Source organism: Lepidochelys kempii, chromosome 22, assembly GCF_965140285.1.
Source record: "Lepidochelys kempii isolate rLepKem1 chromosome 22, rLepKem1.hap1, whole genome shotgun sequence".
NCBI classification, from domain to species: Eukaryota; Metazoa; Chordata; order Testudines; family Cheloniidae; genus Lepidochelys; species Lepidochelys kempii.
In genome coordinates this window covers 16,904,673-16,917,434 of record NC_136401.1, presented here as the reverse complement: position 1 = coordinate 16,917,434, position 12,762 = coordinate 16,904,673, and the positions used below count along the sequence as shown (strand labels likewise).

Sequence of the window (12,762 nt, the reverse complement as noted above, 5' to 3'; positions counted from 1 at the left end):
ATCACACCTTCTGCACACCAGCATTTCACACGACCTGATGTCTTTCTCCTCATTCGTGATTTACAGTTACCAAGGATTACAATGCAAACACTTAAATATTACCTTATACCATTGGGTACAGATATTATAAGCGAGATTAATGCATGCAGCAATTTACAAACGTTTTATAAAATCTAAACACATTCTTACACTTCTAATGTCTGTTTTAACAATATTAACACACAGGTGAGTCAGATGGGTTCCAGCCAGGTATTTGTCAGTGTTCAGGTGAGACCGAGGGGCCTTGGCATAAGCTGTCACCTGGTCTCTCAGTGTCTATTCTGCATTGCCCACCCAGATCTCAGGGCTTGCAGCATTCACAAAGCACACCCATTCACACCTCTGTTGGACTTAGTGATGTCTATTGTATGAATGCCAGAGCATCCCCACTGACAGCAATCCCTCTTCTCCATTGGTCTCAGGACTACATGCCCCTGGCATGCCTGTTCTCAGCTCCCTTACCTCCCAGTGCTCTTTGCTTGTAATATGGACCAAGTATACTCTGTCTCCGCTCCCCTCTGTCTCAGCATTGTGGACCAGACCCACAAGGGGGTATAGATGTGGCAATCTCACCATTGCCCTGGCTTCCAGATGCCTAGAAAATCATTGGAACAACAATGGGATTCCCAATGCCTGAGTTAGGGGCTTGGACTCTGTCTTGGAGGAAGGGGCAGAGACAGGTACCAAAGAATGGGATACATAAAAACAAGAATGACAGTCACAGAACTGCCGAAGCTAGCCACTGGGACATGCCAAGAAGAGGGGCGGTGCTAAGCCCTGACCCTTTTAGGCAGCTTGGGACCGAGATATATTTGTGATCTGCAGCCAGGAACCCCTCCTGGAGTAAGCTGACTTAGGTGCATGAACCATTTTGTGTCAGATTGATATGTACCTGCCGAAGATCATACAAAACAGATTTGAGCAGAGGGGGAAGGAGGCACAGGCCTTCTGTGTAATTTTAGTGCGATGGTTAGGGTCCTCACAAGGGCTGTGGGGGACCCTGCTGCAAATCGCCCTTGTGCCTGTACTAAGAAGAGATTTGGAGAGGTGGCAAATGCAGCCCTGGTAGGTGTTCCCAGACCTTTGGAGTTCTGTGATTGGGGGTGGGGTGGGGATGCCTCTCTCTTGCCTGTGGAAGCTGTTCCACTTTAATTAAATGGTATTTGGGCCTCAGGCTGACCCAGTTCCCTCTGTAGGCTGATGGCTAGACTGTGCGCCTTGGGTGGGCGAGATGTGAGTTCAAACCTCCCTGGGTAGCGTTGCGGGTGCCTCCTTTCTTGCCTTTCAAAGCTGTTCCACTTGAATTAAATGGTATTTGGGCCTCTCCTTACTGCAACACCCTCTGTAGGCTGATGGTCACATTGGGTGCCTGGGGTGTGTGAGATGTGGGCTTGAATCTCCCCTGGTGCGTGTCCCTGGACCTTTCTCTATTAGCGAGAGGGGTTGCCTGCCTCCTTCTTCTTGCCTGTTGAAGCTGTTCCACTTTAGTTAAATGGGCTCTGGGCCGGCCTCATAGCTACCCTCACTCTCTAGTCCAGTGGTTAGGATACTCGCCTGGGTTGTGGGAGATCCTGGTTCAAATCCCCCAGCTGCCTGTTCAGCAGGGATTTGCACAGGGATTTCCTGCCTCCTAGGCGACCGTCCTTTGGGTGGGCCATCCTTGTCCGAAGCCCCTCTCTTTCTCAAGAGGCCGTTGTCTTCTTGGGCCGGAGAGGGGATTCGGACAGGGATCGCTCGCCAGCGACTCTCCCCAGGAGGTGGCGGCCCCCAGTTCACACCCCTCAAAAGAGCAGGGGAGTGCCCTGGGGTCTGCCACAACCTGGGCGTGTATCCTGATCAGGGTGGACAAGAGTGAGAGGGGGGTTTTACTGTAGCGCAGCATTGCCTCTTTAATTAAAAAAGCAAGAGGCCCTGTGCCGGGCCTCTTGCTCAGCTAGGAGGGGCCTCCTCTCACCCACCAGAGGCCCTCCTATCCCACCGAGCGGGGATGCGAACCAGGGTCACCTGCAATCCAAGCAAGCGCCCTAACCCCCGTACCATAGAGGGACTTGAAAGCTTAGCTCGCCCCGGTTAATATATAGTTAAAGTGGAAGGCTTGAGCGGTAAGAAATTGAGACTCCCCATGCCGTCTCAAGCGACACCCAGGGGAGTTGAACCAGGGTCACCCGCAATCCAAGCGAGTGCCCTAACCCCCATACCATAGAGGGCTTGGAGACTTTTCTTTGCCCCGGTTAATATATAGTTAAAGTGGAAGGCTTGAGCGGTAAGAAATTGAGCTCCCCATGCCGTCTCAAGCGACACCCAGGGGAGTTGAACCAGGGTCACCCACAATCCAAGCAAGTGCCCTAACCCCCATACCATAGAGGGACTTAAAAGCTTAGCTCACCCCGGTTAATATATAGTTAAAGTGGAAGGCTGGAGCGGTAAGAAATTGAGGCTCCCATCTCAAGCAACGCCAAGGGGAGTTGAACCGGGAGCACACACACACAGCAGGTGAGCACCTTAACCCCTGTACCATAGAGGGCTTGGAGAGCTGCCTTTGCCCTGGTTAATATATAGTGAAAGTGGACCACTTGCAGGGCAAGAGATTAAGCTCCCAAGCCTTGATCTCAACAAACAGAGAGGGGGCTTGAACCAGCGGCTTACTGCTTCCAGGGCACGCAGCACGACCCCAGGACTATTCAGGGAGTCACAGGGAGCTGCTTTCCCAATTCTCATGTAATATGCACTGAAAGCGGCCAACCTGCAACAGAAAAGCCTGAGGGAGAGCCCACATCCCACTACTTCCTAGGCAGACACTTAGGCCATTTGGTTGAGAGGCAAGTGCTCAACTCCCTTCTCTTTAAGAAGAAGAAGAAGAAGCAAAAGGGGGATGGGAACCACCAACCTCCCACATGCAAGTCACAGAGTCCAACCACTGGACCACCCAACTCTGGTGGCTCTGCTTTTGCCCCAGTGAATAATGTAACCGAATGTAGCCCTCCTGCAACAGAAAAGACCGAGAGAGCCCCCACAGGGGAAAACCTCCGAGCCTAGCACTTAGGCGATTCGCCTGAGAGGGAGTTCAGACCCCTTCTCAGCAAGAAGAAAGGGGCTTTGAACCCACAGCCTCCCACTTGCTAGGCACACACCACACCCATCAGACTACAGTGGGCTGCTAGGTGAGCTGCTGGCCCCATGAATATGTCATGTAAGTGGAACAGCTTCAGCAGGAAAAAAAAGAGATAGGGGCCCAAGCGCCCCAGGAGAATCCCTCTTAGTCCAGAAGCTGGATACTTGCTTGAGAACAGGGAGATGGCTGTTTGTTTAAGTCCTTCCTCAGCAAGCTGGGGGAGGAGTTGAACCAGCATCACCCACACACTGGGTAAGCACCCAAACCACTGGACTACAGAGGGATTCATGTTGCAAGGCTGGCCCGTTACCACTTCATGGAAGTGGCACAGGCCCGACAAGCTACAACGAGGAAGTCTCCTCAGGCGGTTCTTTACTTCAGTATTGGGGCTCACGCTTGAGAGACTGCAGAGCCCTCTTCAACTCCCCGGCGCCCATCAGGCGGGGAGAAGGAAATCGACCCAGCGTCTTCCCCTCCCAGGTACCGCCCTCTGCTTGCCAGCCACGGCCAGGAACCCCTCAGGGGACTTAGCGTGAGCTGGTTAGGGACCATTTAGCGTGAGCTGGTTAGGGACCGGCCGAACGCCCCACAAAACAGCCCAGGAGACAGAGGCGGAGGCCCCCTTGTGTAACTTTTAACCTAGTGGTTTGGGGCCTCGCCTGTGAGGGAGGCTGGTGGGGGGGGGAGCGTGCTTCAGGTTCAGCTGGGCAAAGAGCCGGTTCAGGTTGGCTCTGACAGAGGGCTAGCCAGTCATGACTGGGGTGGGGAGCGGGAATCGGGACGTGTTATTTACCCCTTCACGCAACGCAAGAACAGGGGTCACCCGCTGAAATGAGCAGGCAGCAGCTTTAACCCAAACCAAAGGCAGTACTTGGCCCCGCAACGCACACTCAGCCTGTGGAAGTGGTTGCCGGTGGAGGTGGGGTGGGCCAAAACTGTAAGTGGGTTCGAATAGAAAGACTGAGAAAGTTTGTGGCGAATGGGTCCATCCGTGGCTATTAGCCAAGACGGTCAGGGACGCAGCCCCGTGGTCTGGGCGTCCTTCGCCCGCTGACGGCCAGCTGCTGGGAGGGGGGGCCCGACGGGACGGATCGCTTGAGAGTTGCCTTCTTCTGTTCACTGTCTTTGATGCAGCCGGCATTGGCCGCTGTTGGAAAGCAGGACAGTGGGCTAGCTGGGCCATGGGTCTGTTGCATTATGGCCATTCACCTTCTTAACTCTCCCCGCTGCCTGACGAGCACAAGGGATTTGCAAAGGGCTCACCTACCACCCGGGTGAGTGCCCTAATCATTGGGTCCTGGGCTACAGCGACGGGAGCACCCTCACTTGAAGCTGTTACACTTTAATTGAAGGGCCCTGAGCCCAGTTAAAGGCTGCGGCTCCCTCTCTGATTCCGTGGTTAGACTTCAGAGAGGGGGTAGGAGGCTGGCTCGTTCAAATCCCCCTTCATCCTGCTGGGAAGGTTGTGGGGGGGTTTGACGAGCGCTGCCCTATGGGCTGTCTGTGTTCTGTGGTTCCGTAAATCTAGTGATGGGGGTCTCGTGATCCCTTCCTCTTTCCCGTGAAACTGTTCAACTTTAATGAAATATTATTTGGGCCAGCCAATTCAGCAGCTTCCTGTGTAGTCCAGGGGTTCCGCTACTGGTCTGGCTTGTGGGCGCTGTGGGTTCAAATCCTCCCTTTGTCTGTTGTGAAAACTGATGAGATGGCTGGTGGTCCTGGATTGAATCTGCAGCGTCCCTTGCTTTTTGGCCTGAAGAAGGTGTTCCACGTTAATTAACTATTGTTCAGGCAAAGCGCCCGGCACCGCTCCTTCCGTGGTCCAGTGGTTGGGCTCCATGTGGGTGCTGTGGGTTCAATTCCCCAGATCTGCTGATGCTGAAAAGAGCTTGAAATGAGCGTTTAACACAGGCCTGGTTGGTCTTTGGGTACTGCCGGAGGGGGGCTGCTTCTCTCTTGCCTGTGGAAGCTGTTCCACTTTAATTAAATGGTATTTGGGCCGCAGGCTGACCCAGTTCCCTCTGTAGGCTGATGGTTAGACTGTGCGCTTTGGGTGGGGAAGATGTGAGTTCAAATCCCCCTTGGTGTGTGTGTGGGTGGCTGTCTTTCTGGGGGTGCCTCCTTTCTTGCCTTTCAAAGCTGTTCCACTTGAATTAAATGGAATTTGGGCATCTCTTTACCACAACTCCCTCGGTAGGCTGATGGTCACAGTGTGCGCCTGGGGTGCGTGAGATGTGGGTTCGAATCTCCCCTGGACCTTTCTCTATTAGTGAGGGGGTTGCCCGCCTCCTTCTTGCCTGTTGAAGCTGTTCCACTTTAGTTAAATGGGCTCTGGCCCAGCCTCACGGCTACCCTCACTCTCTAGTCCAGTGGTTAGGATACTCGCCTGGGTTGTGGGAGATCCTGGTTCAAATCCCCCAGCTGCCCGTTCAGCAGGGATTTGCACAGGGATTTCCTGCCTCCTAGGCGACCGTCCTTTGGGTGGGCCATCCTTGTCCGAAGCCCCTCTCTTTCTCAAGAGGCCGTTGTCTTCTTGGGCCGGAGAGGGGATTCGGACAGGGATCGCTCGCCAGCGACTCTCCCCAGGAGGTGGCGGCCCCCAGTTCACACCCCTCAAAAGAGCAGGGGAGTGCCCTGGGGTCTGCCACAACCTGGGCGTGTATCCTGATCAGGGTGGACAAGAGTGAGAGGGGGGTTTTACTGTAGCGCAGCATTGCCTCTTTAATTAAAAAAGCAAGAGGCCCTGTGCCGGGCCTCTTGCTCAGCTAGGAGGGGCCTCCTCTCACCCACCAGAGGCCCTCCTATCCCGCCGAGCGGGGATGCGAACCAGGGTCACCCGCAATCCAAGCGAGCGCCCTAACCCCCGTACCATAGAGGGACTTGAGAGCTTAGCTCGCCCCGGTTAATATATAGTTAAAGTGGAAGGCTTGAGCGGTAAGAAATTGAGGCTCCCCCTGCCGTCTCAATCGACGCCCAGGGGAGTTGAACCAGGGTCACCCGCAATCCAAGCAAGCAAGCACCCTAACCCCCATACCATAGAGGGCTTGGAGACTTTTCTTTGCCCCGGTTAATATATAGTTAAAGTGGAAGGCTGGAGCGGTAAGAAATTGAGGCTCTCCATGCCGTCTCAAGCGACACCCAGGGGAGTTGAACCAGGGTCACCCGCAATCCAAGCGAGTGCCCTAACCCCCGTACCATAGAGGGACTGAAAAGCTTAGCTCGCCCCGGTTAATATATAGTTAAAGTGGAAGGCTGGAGCGGTAAGAAATTGAGGCTCCCATCTCAAGCAACGCCGAGGGGAGTTGAACCGGGAGCACACACATGCCAGGTGAACACCTTAACCCCCATACCATGGAGGGCTTGGAGCGCTGCCTTTGCCCCGGTTAATATATAGTGAAAGTGGAACACTCGCGGGGGCAAGAGATTAAGTTCCCAAGACTTGATCTCAACAAACAGAAAGGGGACTTGAACCAGCGGCTCACTGCTTCTGGGGCATGGAGCCCGACCACAGGACTACCCAGGGAGCTGTTTTCCCAATTCTCATGTAATATGTACTGAAAGCGGCCCCCCTGCAACAGGAAAGCCTGAGGGAGCCCCCATTTGCCACTACCTTTTCATCAGGCACTTTGGCCTTTCAACTGAGATTTATGTCATGTAAGGTTTTGCAGCGGAGGCAGCCTGTGTCGCATTGGTATCTTCACTGTAATGTGGTACAAAGAAGGAGCTCTGGAGATCGTGGGCTACGGGTTGCTTGCTAAGAAGAACAAAACAAGTGAGAAACTGCTCCCATCAGTGGCCTCCTTCAGGCAGCACCTGAAAAGTGCAAATTATCAGCTCACATGGAATCATGCAACAAGTTCGGTATCTTCAAGTCCCCCCTGTTACCCTCGGACGGGTGACAGACAGCACGGGTCGTCTCGTCCCTGCCATTGTGGTGCTGCTGCCTGCTCCGGAAGCCGCCCTGCCCTTTGCGCAGCGGGGCGGTGAGAATGCCTGTGCGACGAGGAGATGCGACTGCCGCAGGGAAGATTTGCTGTGCTCCCATGCACGCAGCTGTGACAGGGACGAGTGCAGCAGCACAGTATCGAACTCAGCAGAGACCCTCGGGGCGAGCAGAAATGTTTCAACTGTCTGCATACTACTGAGACTATGTTTGTGAGTAAATATAGCTCGAAGGGGTGCTGCATTCGACCTTCAATAGCCCCTCGTTAGATGTAGAGGTTACACTGAGAGCACATGGCTATACTAACCCTTGCATCCGATGAAGTGAGCTGTAGCTCACGAAAGCTCATGCTCAAATAAATTGGTTAGTCTCTAAGGTGCCACAAGTACTCCTTTTCTTTTGGCTATACTTTGTTATTCACAGGATATATTCATACAAGACATTCCACAGCCCTTCTGCAAAGTGTCCTTACTGTTTCTAAGGCATTCACATGGATTGTCATTGTATTCAGTGACAGTAAGAAGATAACAATAGTTGCATCTGTGTGCTTTAGACATATGTCTCCGGTTGAGCAGACAACATCAAAATATATGTTTTATATTTAGGGGGTCGAGGTGTTGTTATCTGTGTAGCTTATAAAAATAGCAGACAGAAAAACGTTTCCCCAATCAGTCCATTCTATAAATAATGACAAATATTTTGATGTATTACACGGTACAAACAAACTCATGCTGTGCTGTGACTACAGACTTTTGCTTTAACCGCAGGCAAACAAGCACAGGGAAATGCATACAATATATCACCTGGGCCTATATATGTCCCAGACTTTCCAAAACAGTGCTATTTTGACCGTATAGAAGTTTTCTGACAATTTTGGGCAAAATTAGACTGTTTCTTCGCGTTATGGCTGTTTTGGTGATTTTTCCGTATTGGATGCCTTGGAACCTTTAAACATCACGTGATACAGAAAAACGACACCACTTCCAGCATCTGCAAGCATCCTGCTGATGACCACCAGCTATGTGACTCACATGTGGTAGGAACAATTTTCTTCTTGTTGATGGGTTTATCCCTTAGTGCCCCAAATGGGTCCGGGCAGGTAGACTAGTGATGGTGTGGCAAAGGGGTCACCGAGGGCAAAGGCTGGCAGGGGATGTGAGAAGAAAAAAGCCAGCATGACTCTCGCATCCGAGGGAGAGTTTTGCAGGAAAATCTTCTTGTGCCCATGTGACACAGAGCCAGAGGACCAAGAGGCCGGGAGCCCCGTTCAGACAGGGTCACTCGCCAGAGGGGAGCAAGCTGTAGGCACCGGCTCAGCCCCCAGTCTGCCAAAGGGACGGGCCAGGTGGAGCACTGGTATCTCCCAGCCCTGGCTGTGGGCAGCTGGCTCCCCTTACCTGCCATCAGCGCGGTGTGCATACGGCTGTTGCTGTTGAGGTCCCGCACGTACTGGTTCTGCAAGCAGTAGTCCCGGAGCTCCTTCGTGTTGCTCAGACACTGCAGGATCGAGTTCATGAAACACTGCAGGGGAGGCAGAAGAGAAACTATGGCAACAGGAGACAGGACAATCCCAGCTGTGGGGGAGATCCCTGGAAAAGGGGCACCAGTACCAGGGGGCTGGGAAAGCCCACCTCAACCTGGTGTTGCAGGCCACATCACTGGAGGGCACTGGAGAGATGGATCATCTCATCTGATCTATGTCTCTAGAGCAGGGGCTTTTAGCCTTCTTCAGATGGGGGAGACTGCTCATTAGAACAGAAATGTCTGGGGATCCCCCCTCTTTGATCTTGTAACTTCGCTGGACCTGTCTGCAGCCCCCAGGCTGAGAACCCAGGCAGTCTGTGCCATGCAAACCGGGGAGATGTGAGGGAGTTTGTTGGAGGGAGAAAGAATAAAATCAGCATGGTCTAGAAAGGCCACGTGGCTAATACCGACACTACTTCTGGCTCCTCCCGCTCACCTGCATCCAGACAAAGAACACAACCAAGGATGCTTCTACTTAGGTCCTGGTGTGGATTTGCAGGGACTGTGGCCTGCATTTCCCAGTCATAGAAAGCCAGGGGGGCGGGGGGGGGGGAAGACCATCCTGTGTGAGAGGTGTCCCTTGGTAAAATCTCTCAGGAAGCAGGTGGGAGAGCTACTGGAGGAGGTGGCTAGGCTGAGGCCCATCCATGAAACAGGAAGAATTCATTGAAAACATGCACAGGGAGACCCCCAAGGCAGAGGAAGCAATCCAGCTGCAGAGGACTACAATAGTGCCACTGGGGGGGAGGAAATGGCTCTTGAACAGAGGGGAGGCCGGCTGCTGGCTAGTTCTGGCAGTGCTCCACCCCTGCTCCCAACCCACTGTCCATAGAGAGCAAAAACCAGTATGCTGCCCTGGTAACGAGGGTTGAGGAATCTCCCCCAAAGGTGGAGGAGGAGAAGCCATGACTCTGAGCAGATCGGCAGTGAGCACAGGGGCTCTGGCAGTGAGGGTGAAGGAGTTGGGGGTGCAGGCGGTGTTCTCGTCAATCCTTCCAGTCAAGGGTAGGGGCCCGGGCAGAGACAGGCATGTCCTGGAGGTGAACACACAGCTGCACAGTCATCGTGCTGCCAGGAAGGCTTCCGCTTCCTCAGCAGTGGGATGCTGGTCCTATTGGGAATCCAGGACGTGGGCGGGCAGAGCTCGTCCACTACAAAAGGATCCCCCCACAGCCTAAGGGGGAGATCCACAGGGCCTGGAGAACCAACTAATTACGGGGGACAACTAATGAAAAAAAAACAGGGACGGGAGTGCGGTCAAAGGGTCAAACGAAGGGAACCGGATGGGGACACCGAGCAGAGAACCCCGGACAGCGCCCACCGCTCCGCAAAGGCGTCAAGGGAGTCGGTGGACGCCGCCCAGAGGAACTCCGCTCGGAGGCGTGAACGGACAGAGGAGCAGAAATAGGCCCCGCAGTCGCAGGAGACTCCATCGGCAGTGGGATGCTGGTAGCCGGGAAGCCACCCGGCTCCGGTTTAGAAGGGGTTAAAAGCCAGCCCTTAGGGATGGCTGAGACTCAATCAGAAAAGGCTGTGAGGCAGCCAATCAGGGCCAGGCTGGGCCCTATAAAAGAGCTGCAGGGCGAGGGGGCAGTCAGTCTCTCTCTAACTTTAGAGAGAGGTGGACCTGGCTGGAAGAGCAAAGAGTACCTTGGACAGAGCAGTGCTGGGTCGCGCAGGCCTGGTGCCCTCCCAGGCTAAGGCCGGACAGGAAGGTACTGGGACTGCAGGGAAAGGCAGCAGATCCAACACCCTTGCCAATGATGAGTGGCCATCACAGACTGCACTTTGCCCCTGGTGAGAGGGGGCTAGATGAGGACTGGCAGTGGACACTGAGACAAGGTGGGTATAGGGGATTGGGGTTCCCCTGGGAAGGGAGACCCAGAGAGTGGGGGCACTGCTGTGGGCAGCACCCCAAGGGACAGGGGCTGAAGGCAGGAGGGACACTGGCCAGCAGGAGGTGCTCCAGGGTTGAAAGAGCTAATTCCCAGGGTAACCAGCAGTAGGCACTGTACTGGTGAGTGCTTGACCTGTTACAATGCTGGTCTGAGAGAGACTGCTGAGTAGAGATGGGGCCCAGTATCTTTGGATACAGACCGGCTAACCTAGTGAGGTGGGCTTTAAACTAGGCTTGAGGGGGGGGCAGGAGACAAAAGCCTACAGGCAAGTCCAAAACCTAGAGACCAGGGTGAAGGGTCAGAATTTGGGCAGAACATGGGCAATCACAGCAGGGACAAAGGACAAGAGGGGAAATATAATGAACCTCTTAGCAGTCTCTATGATAAAGAAAGATTTATGGTGATTAAACAGGAAGAACTAGAAATAATGAATTATCACAATTATGACCAAATAGGCATCATGAACTAGGGTGGGAAAATTCATGAGTGGAATATTGGTAGAGAAGGGTACAGCTTCTTAAGGAAGGACGGGCAGGGAAAAAAGGAGGTGGTGTTGCCTTGTATATCAAAGATATCTAGATTTCTGAGGTTGAGATAGAAGTGGGAGGCAGACTTGGATAAGGACAAAAAGGGTAAAAACCAAGGGTGATGTCATGGCAGGAGTCTATTCTTGACCACCTAACCAGAAAGAATAGGTGCATGAGGCCTTGTTAAAAGAAACTAACAATCATTCAAAGCACAGGAGTTGGTGGTGATGGGGGACTTCAACTACCCAGACGCCTGCTGGGGAAAATGAAACAGCAGGGCACAGATTATGCAACAAGTTCTTGGAATGCATTGGCGTTAATGTTTTATTGCAGAAAGCTGGCTCCTCCCTATTAGACAAAATCAAAAGTGGAAGGCAACTTGGGTGAAAGTGATCATGAAATGATAAGAGTTCATGATTCTAAGGCAGGGGTGGGCAAACTTTTTGGCCCAAGGGCCACATCTGGGTGGGGAAATTGCTTGCAGGGCCATGAATGTAGGGCTGGGGTTGGGGTGTGGGAGGGTGTGCAGGAAGGGGCTCAGGGCAAGCGATTGGGGCAGAGGAGGGGTGCAGGGTGTACAAAGAGACTCAGGGAAGGGGGTGGGGTGCAGGAGGGGGCTCAAGGCAGTGGTGCAGGGAAGGGTGTGGGATGGGGCTCAGGGCAGGGGTGTGTAGGGGCTCAGGGTAGGGGTGCAGGAGGGCTTCAGGTTCTGGCTCAGCACTGCTTACCTGGAGCAGCTCTGGGAACACAGCAAGGCTAAGGCAGGGTCCCTGCCTGCCCTGGTCCCAACCCCATGCCACTCCGGGAAGCAGCTGGCCCCAGGTCCCTGTGGCCCCTGGGGAAGGGGGGGCAGGGCAGAGGGCTGAGCTCACTGCCCTTGCCTGTGGGTACCTCCCCTGAAGCTCCCATTGGCCGCAGTTTCCCATTCCTGGCCAATGGGAGCTTCCAGGGAGGTACCCACAGGCAAGGGCAGTGCACAGAGCTCTCTTCTCTCTCTCCCCCTGACCCCGGGATGTGGTGCCGACTGCTTCTGGGAGCAGCGCAGGGTCTGCAGTGCCATGGGGTGGCCATCCCATGAGCTGGATCCAAAGCCCTGAGGGGCCGGATCCGATCCACAGGCCATAGTTTGCCTACCCCTGTCTTAAGGAATGGTAGGAGGGAAAAAACAGCAGAATAAAGACAATTGACTTCAAGAAGGTAGACTTTAGCAAACTTGAAGAATTGGTAGGTAAGATCCCATGGGAAGCAAGTCTAAGGGGAGAGTTTAGCAGAGTTGGCAGTTTTTTAAAGACCTATTAACAAAACATTTTACAAATTGATTAAAACAGTAATTTTAGACTGCCTAAGATTTCCAAAGGGGTCTGCACCTCAACTCAAAAATTTTAGGGGTCTGCAATTGAAAAAAGGTTGAAACCTCTTGCTTGTAAAGCAGTGGGAAGAGCAAGGAAAGGGTAGGCCCATTACTCGGTGAGGAGGGAAAAGCAATAACAGTAAACGCAGCAGTGGCTGAAGTGTTAAATGCCCTTTTTGTTTCAGTTTTCATCACAACAGTGAGCAGAGATTGGCCAACTAACATAGTGAACATCAGTGTACATGGAGTAGGCTCTGACCCTAAAATAGGGTAAGACTCTAGTTAGGAATTACTTAAACAAGTTAGACTGGTTTTTTGCAGGTAGGCAGTCCTAATGAAATACATTCTAGAATACTTAAGGAACTGGC

At 53.2% G+C, this 12,762-nt stretch overlaps 1 protein-coding gene across 6 annotated transcripts in view; it reads right to left on the bottom strand.

Annotated features, from left to right (window-relative positions):
* The window catches only part of USP2 (ubiquitin specific peptidase 2), a 57,293-nt gene that overhangs the window by 9,474 nt on the left and 35,057 nt on the right, over positions 1–12,762 (bottom strand). For all 6 annotated transcript variants that reach the window (XM_073321193.2, XM_073321190.2, XM_073321192.2 and 3 more), the window contains one exon: positions 8,492–8,615. In XM_073321193.2, coding sequence (XP_073177294.1) covers positions 8,492–8,615 — 124 coding nt within the window. The remainder of the gene's footprint in view (positions 1–8,491; positions 8,616–12,762) is intronic.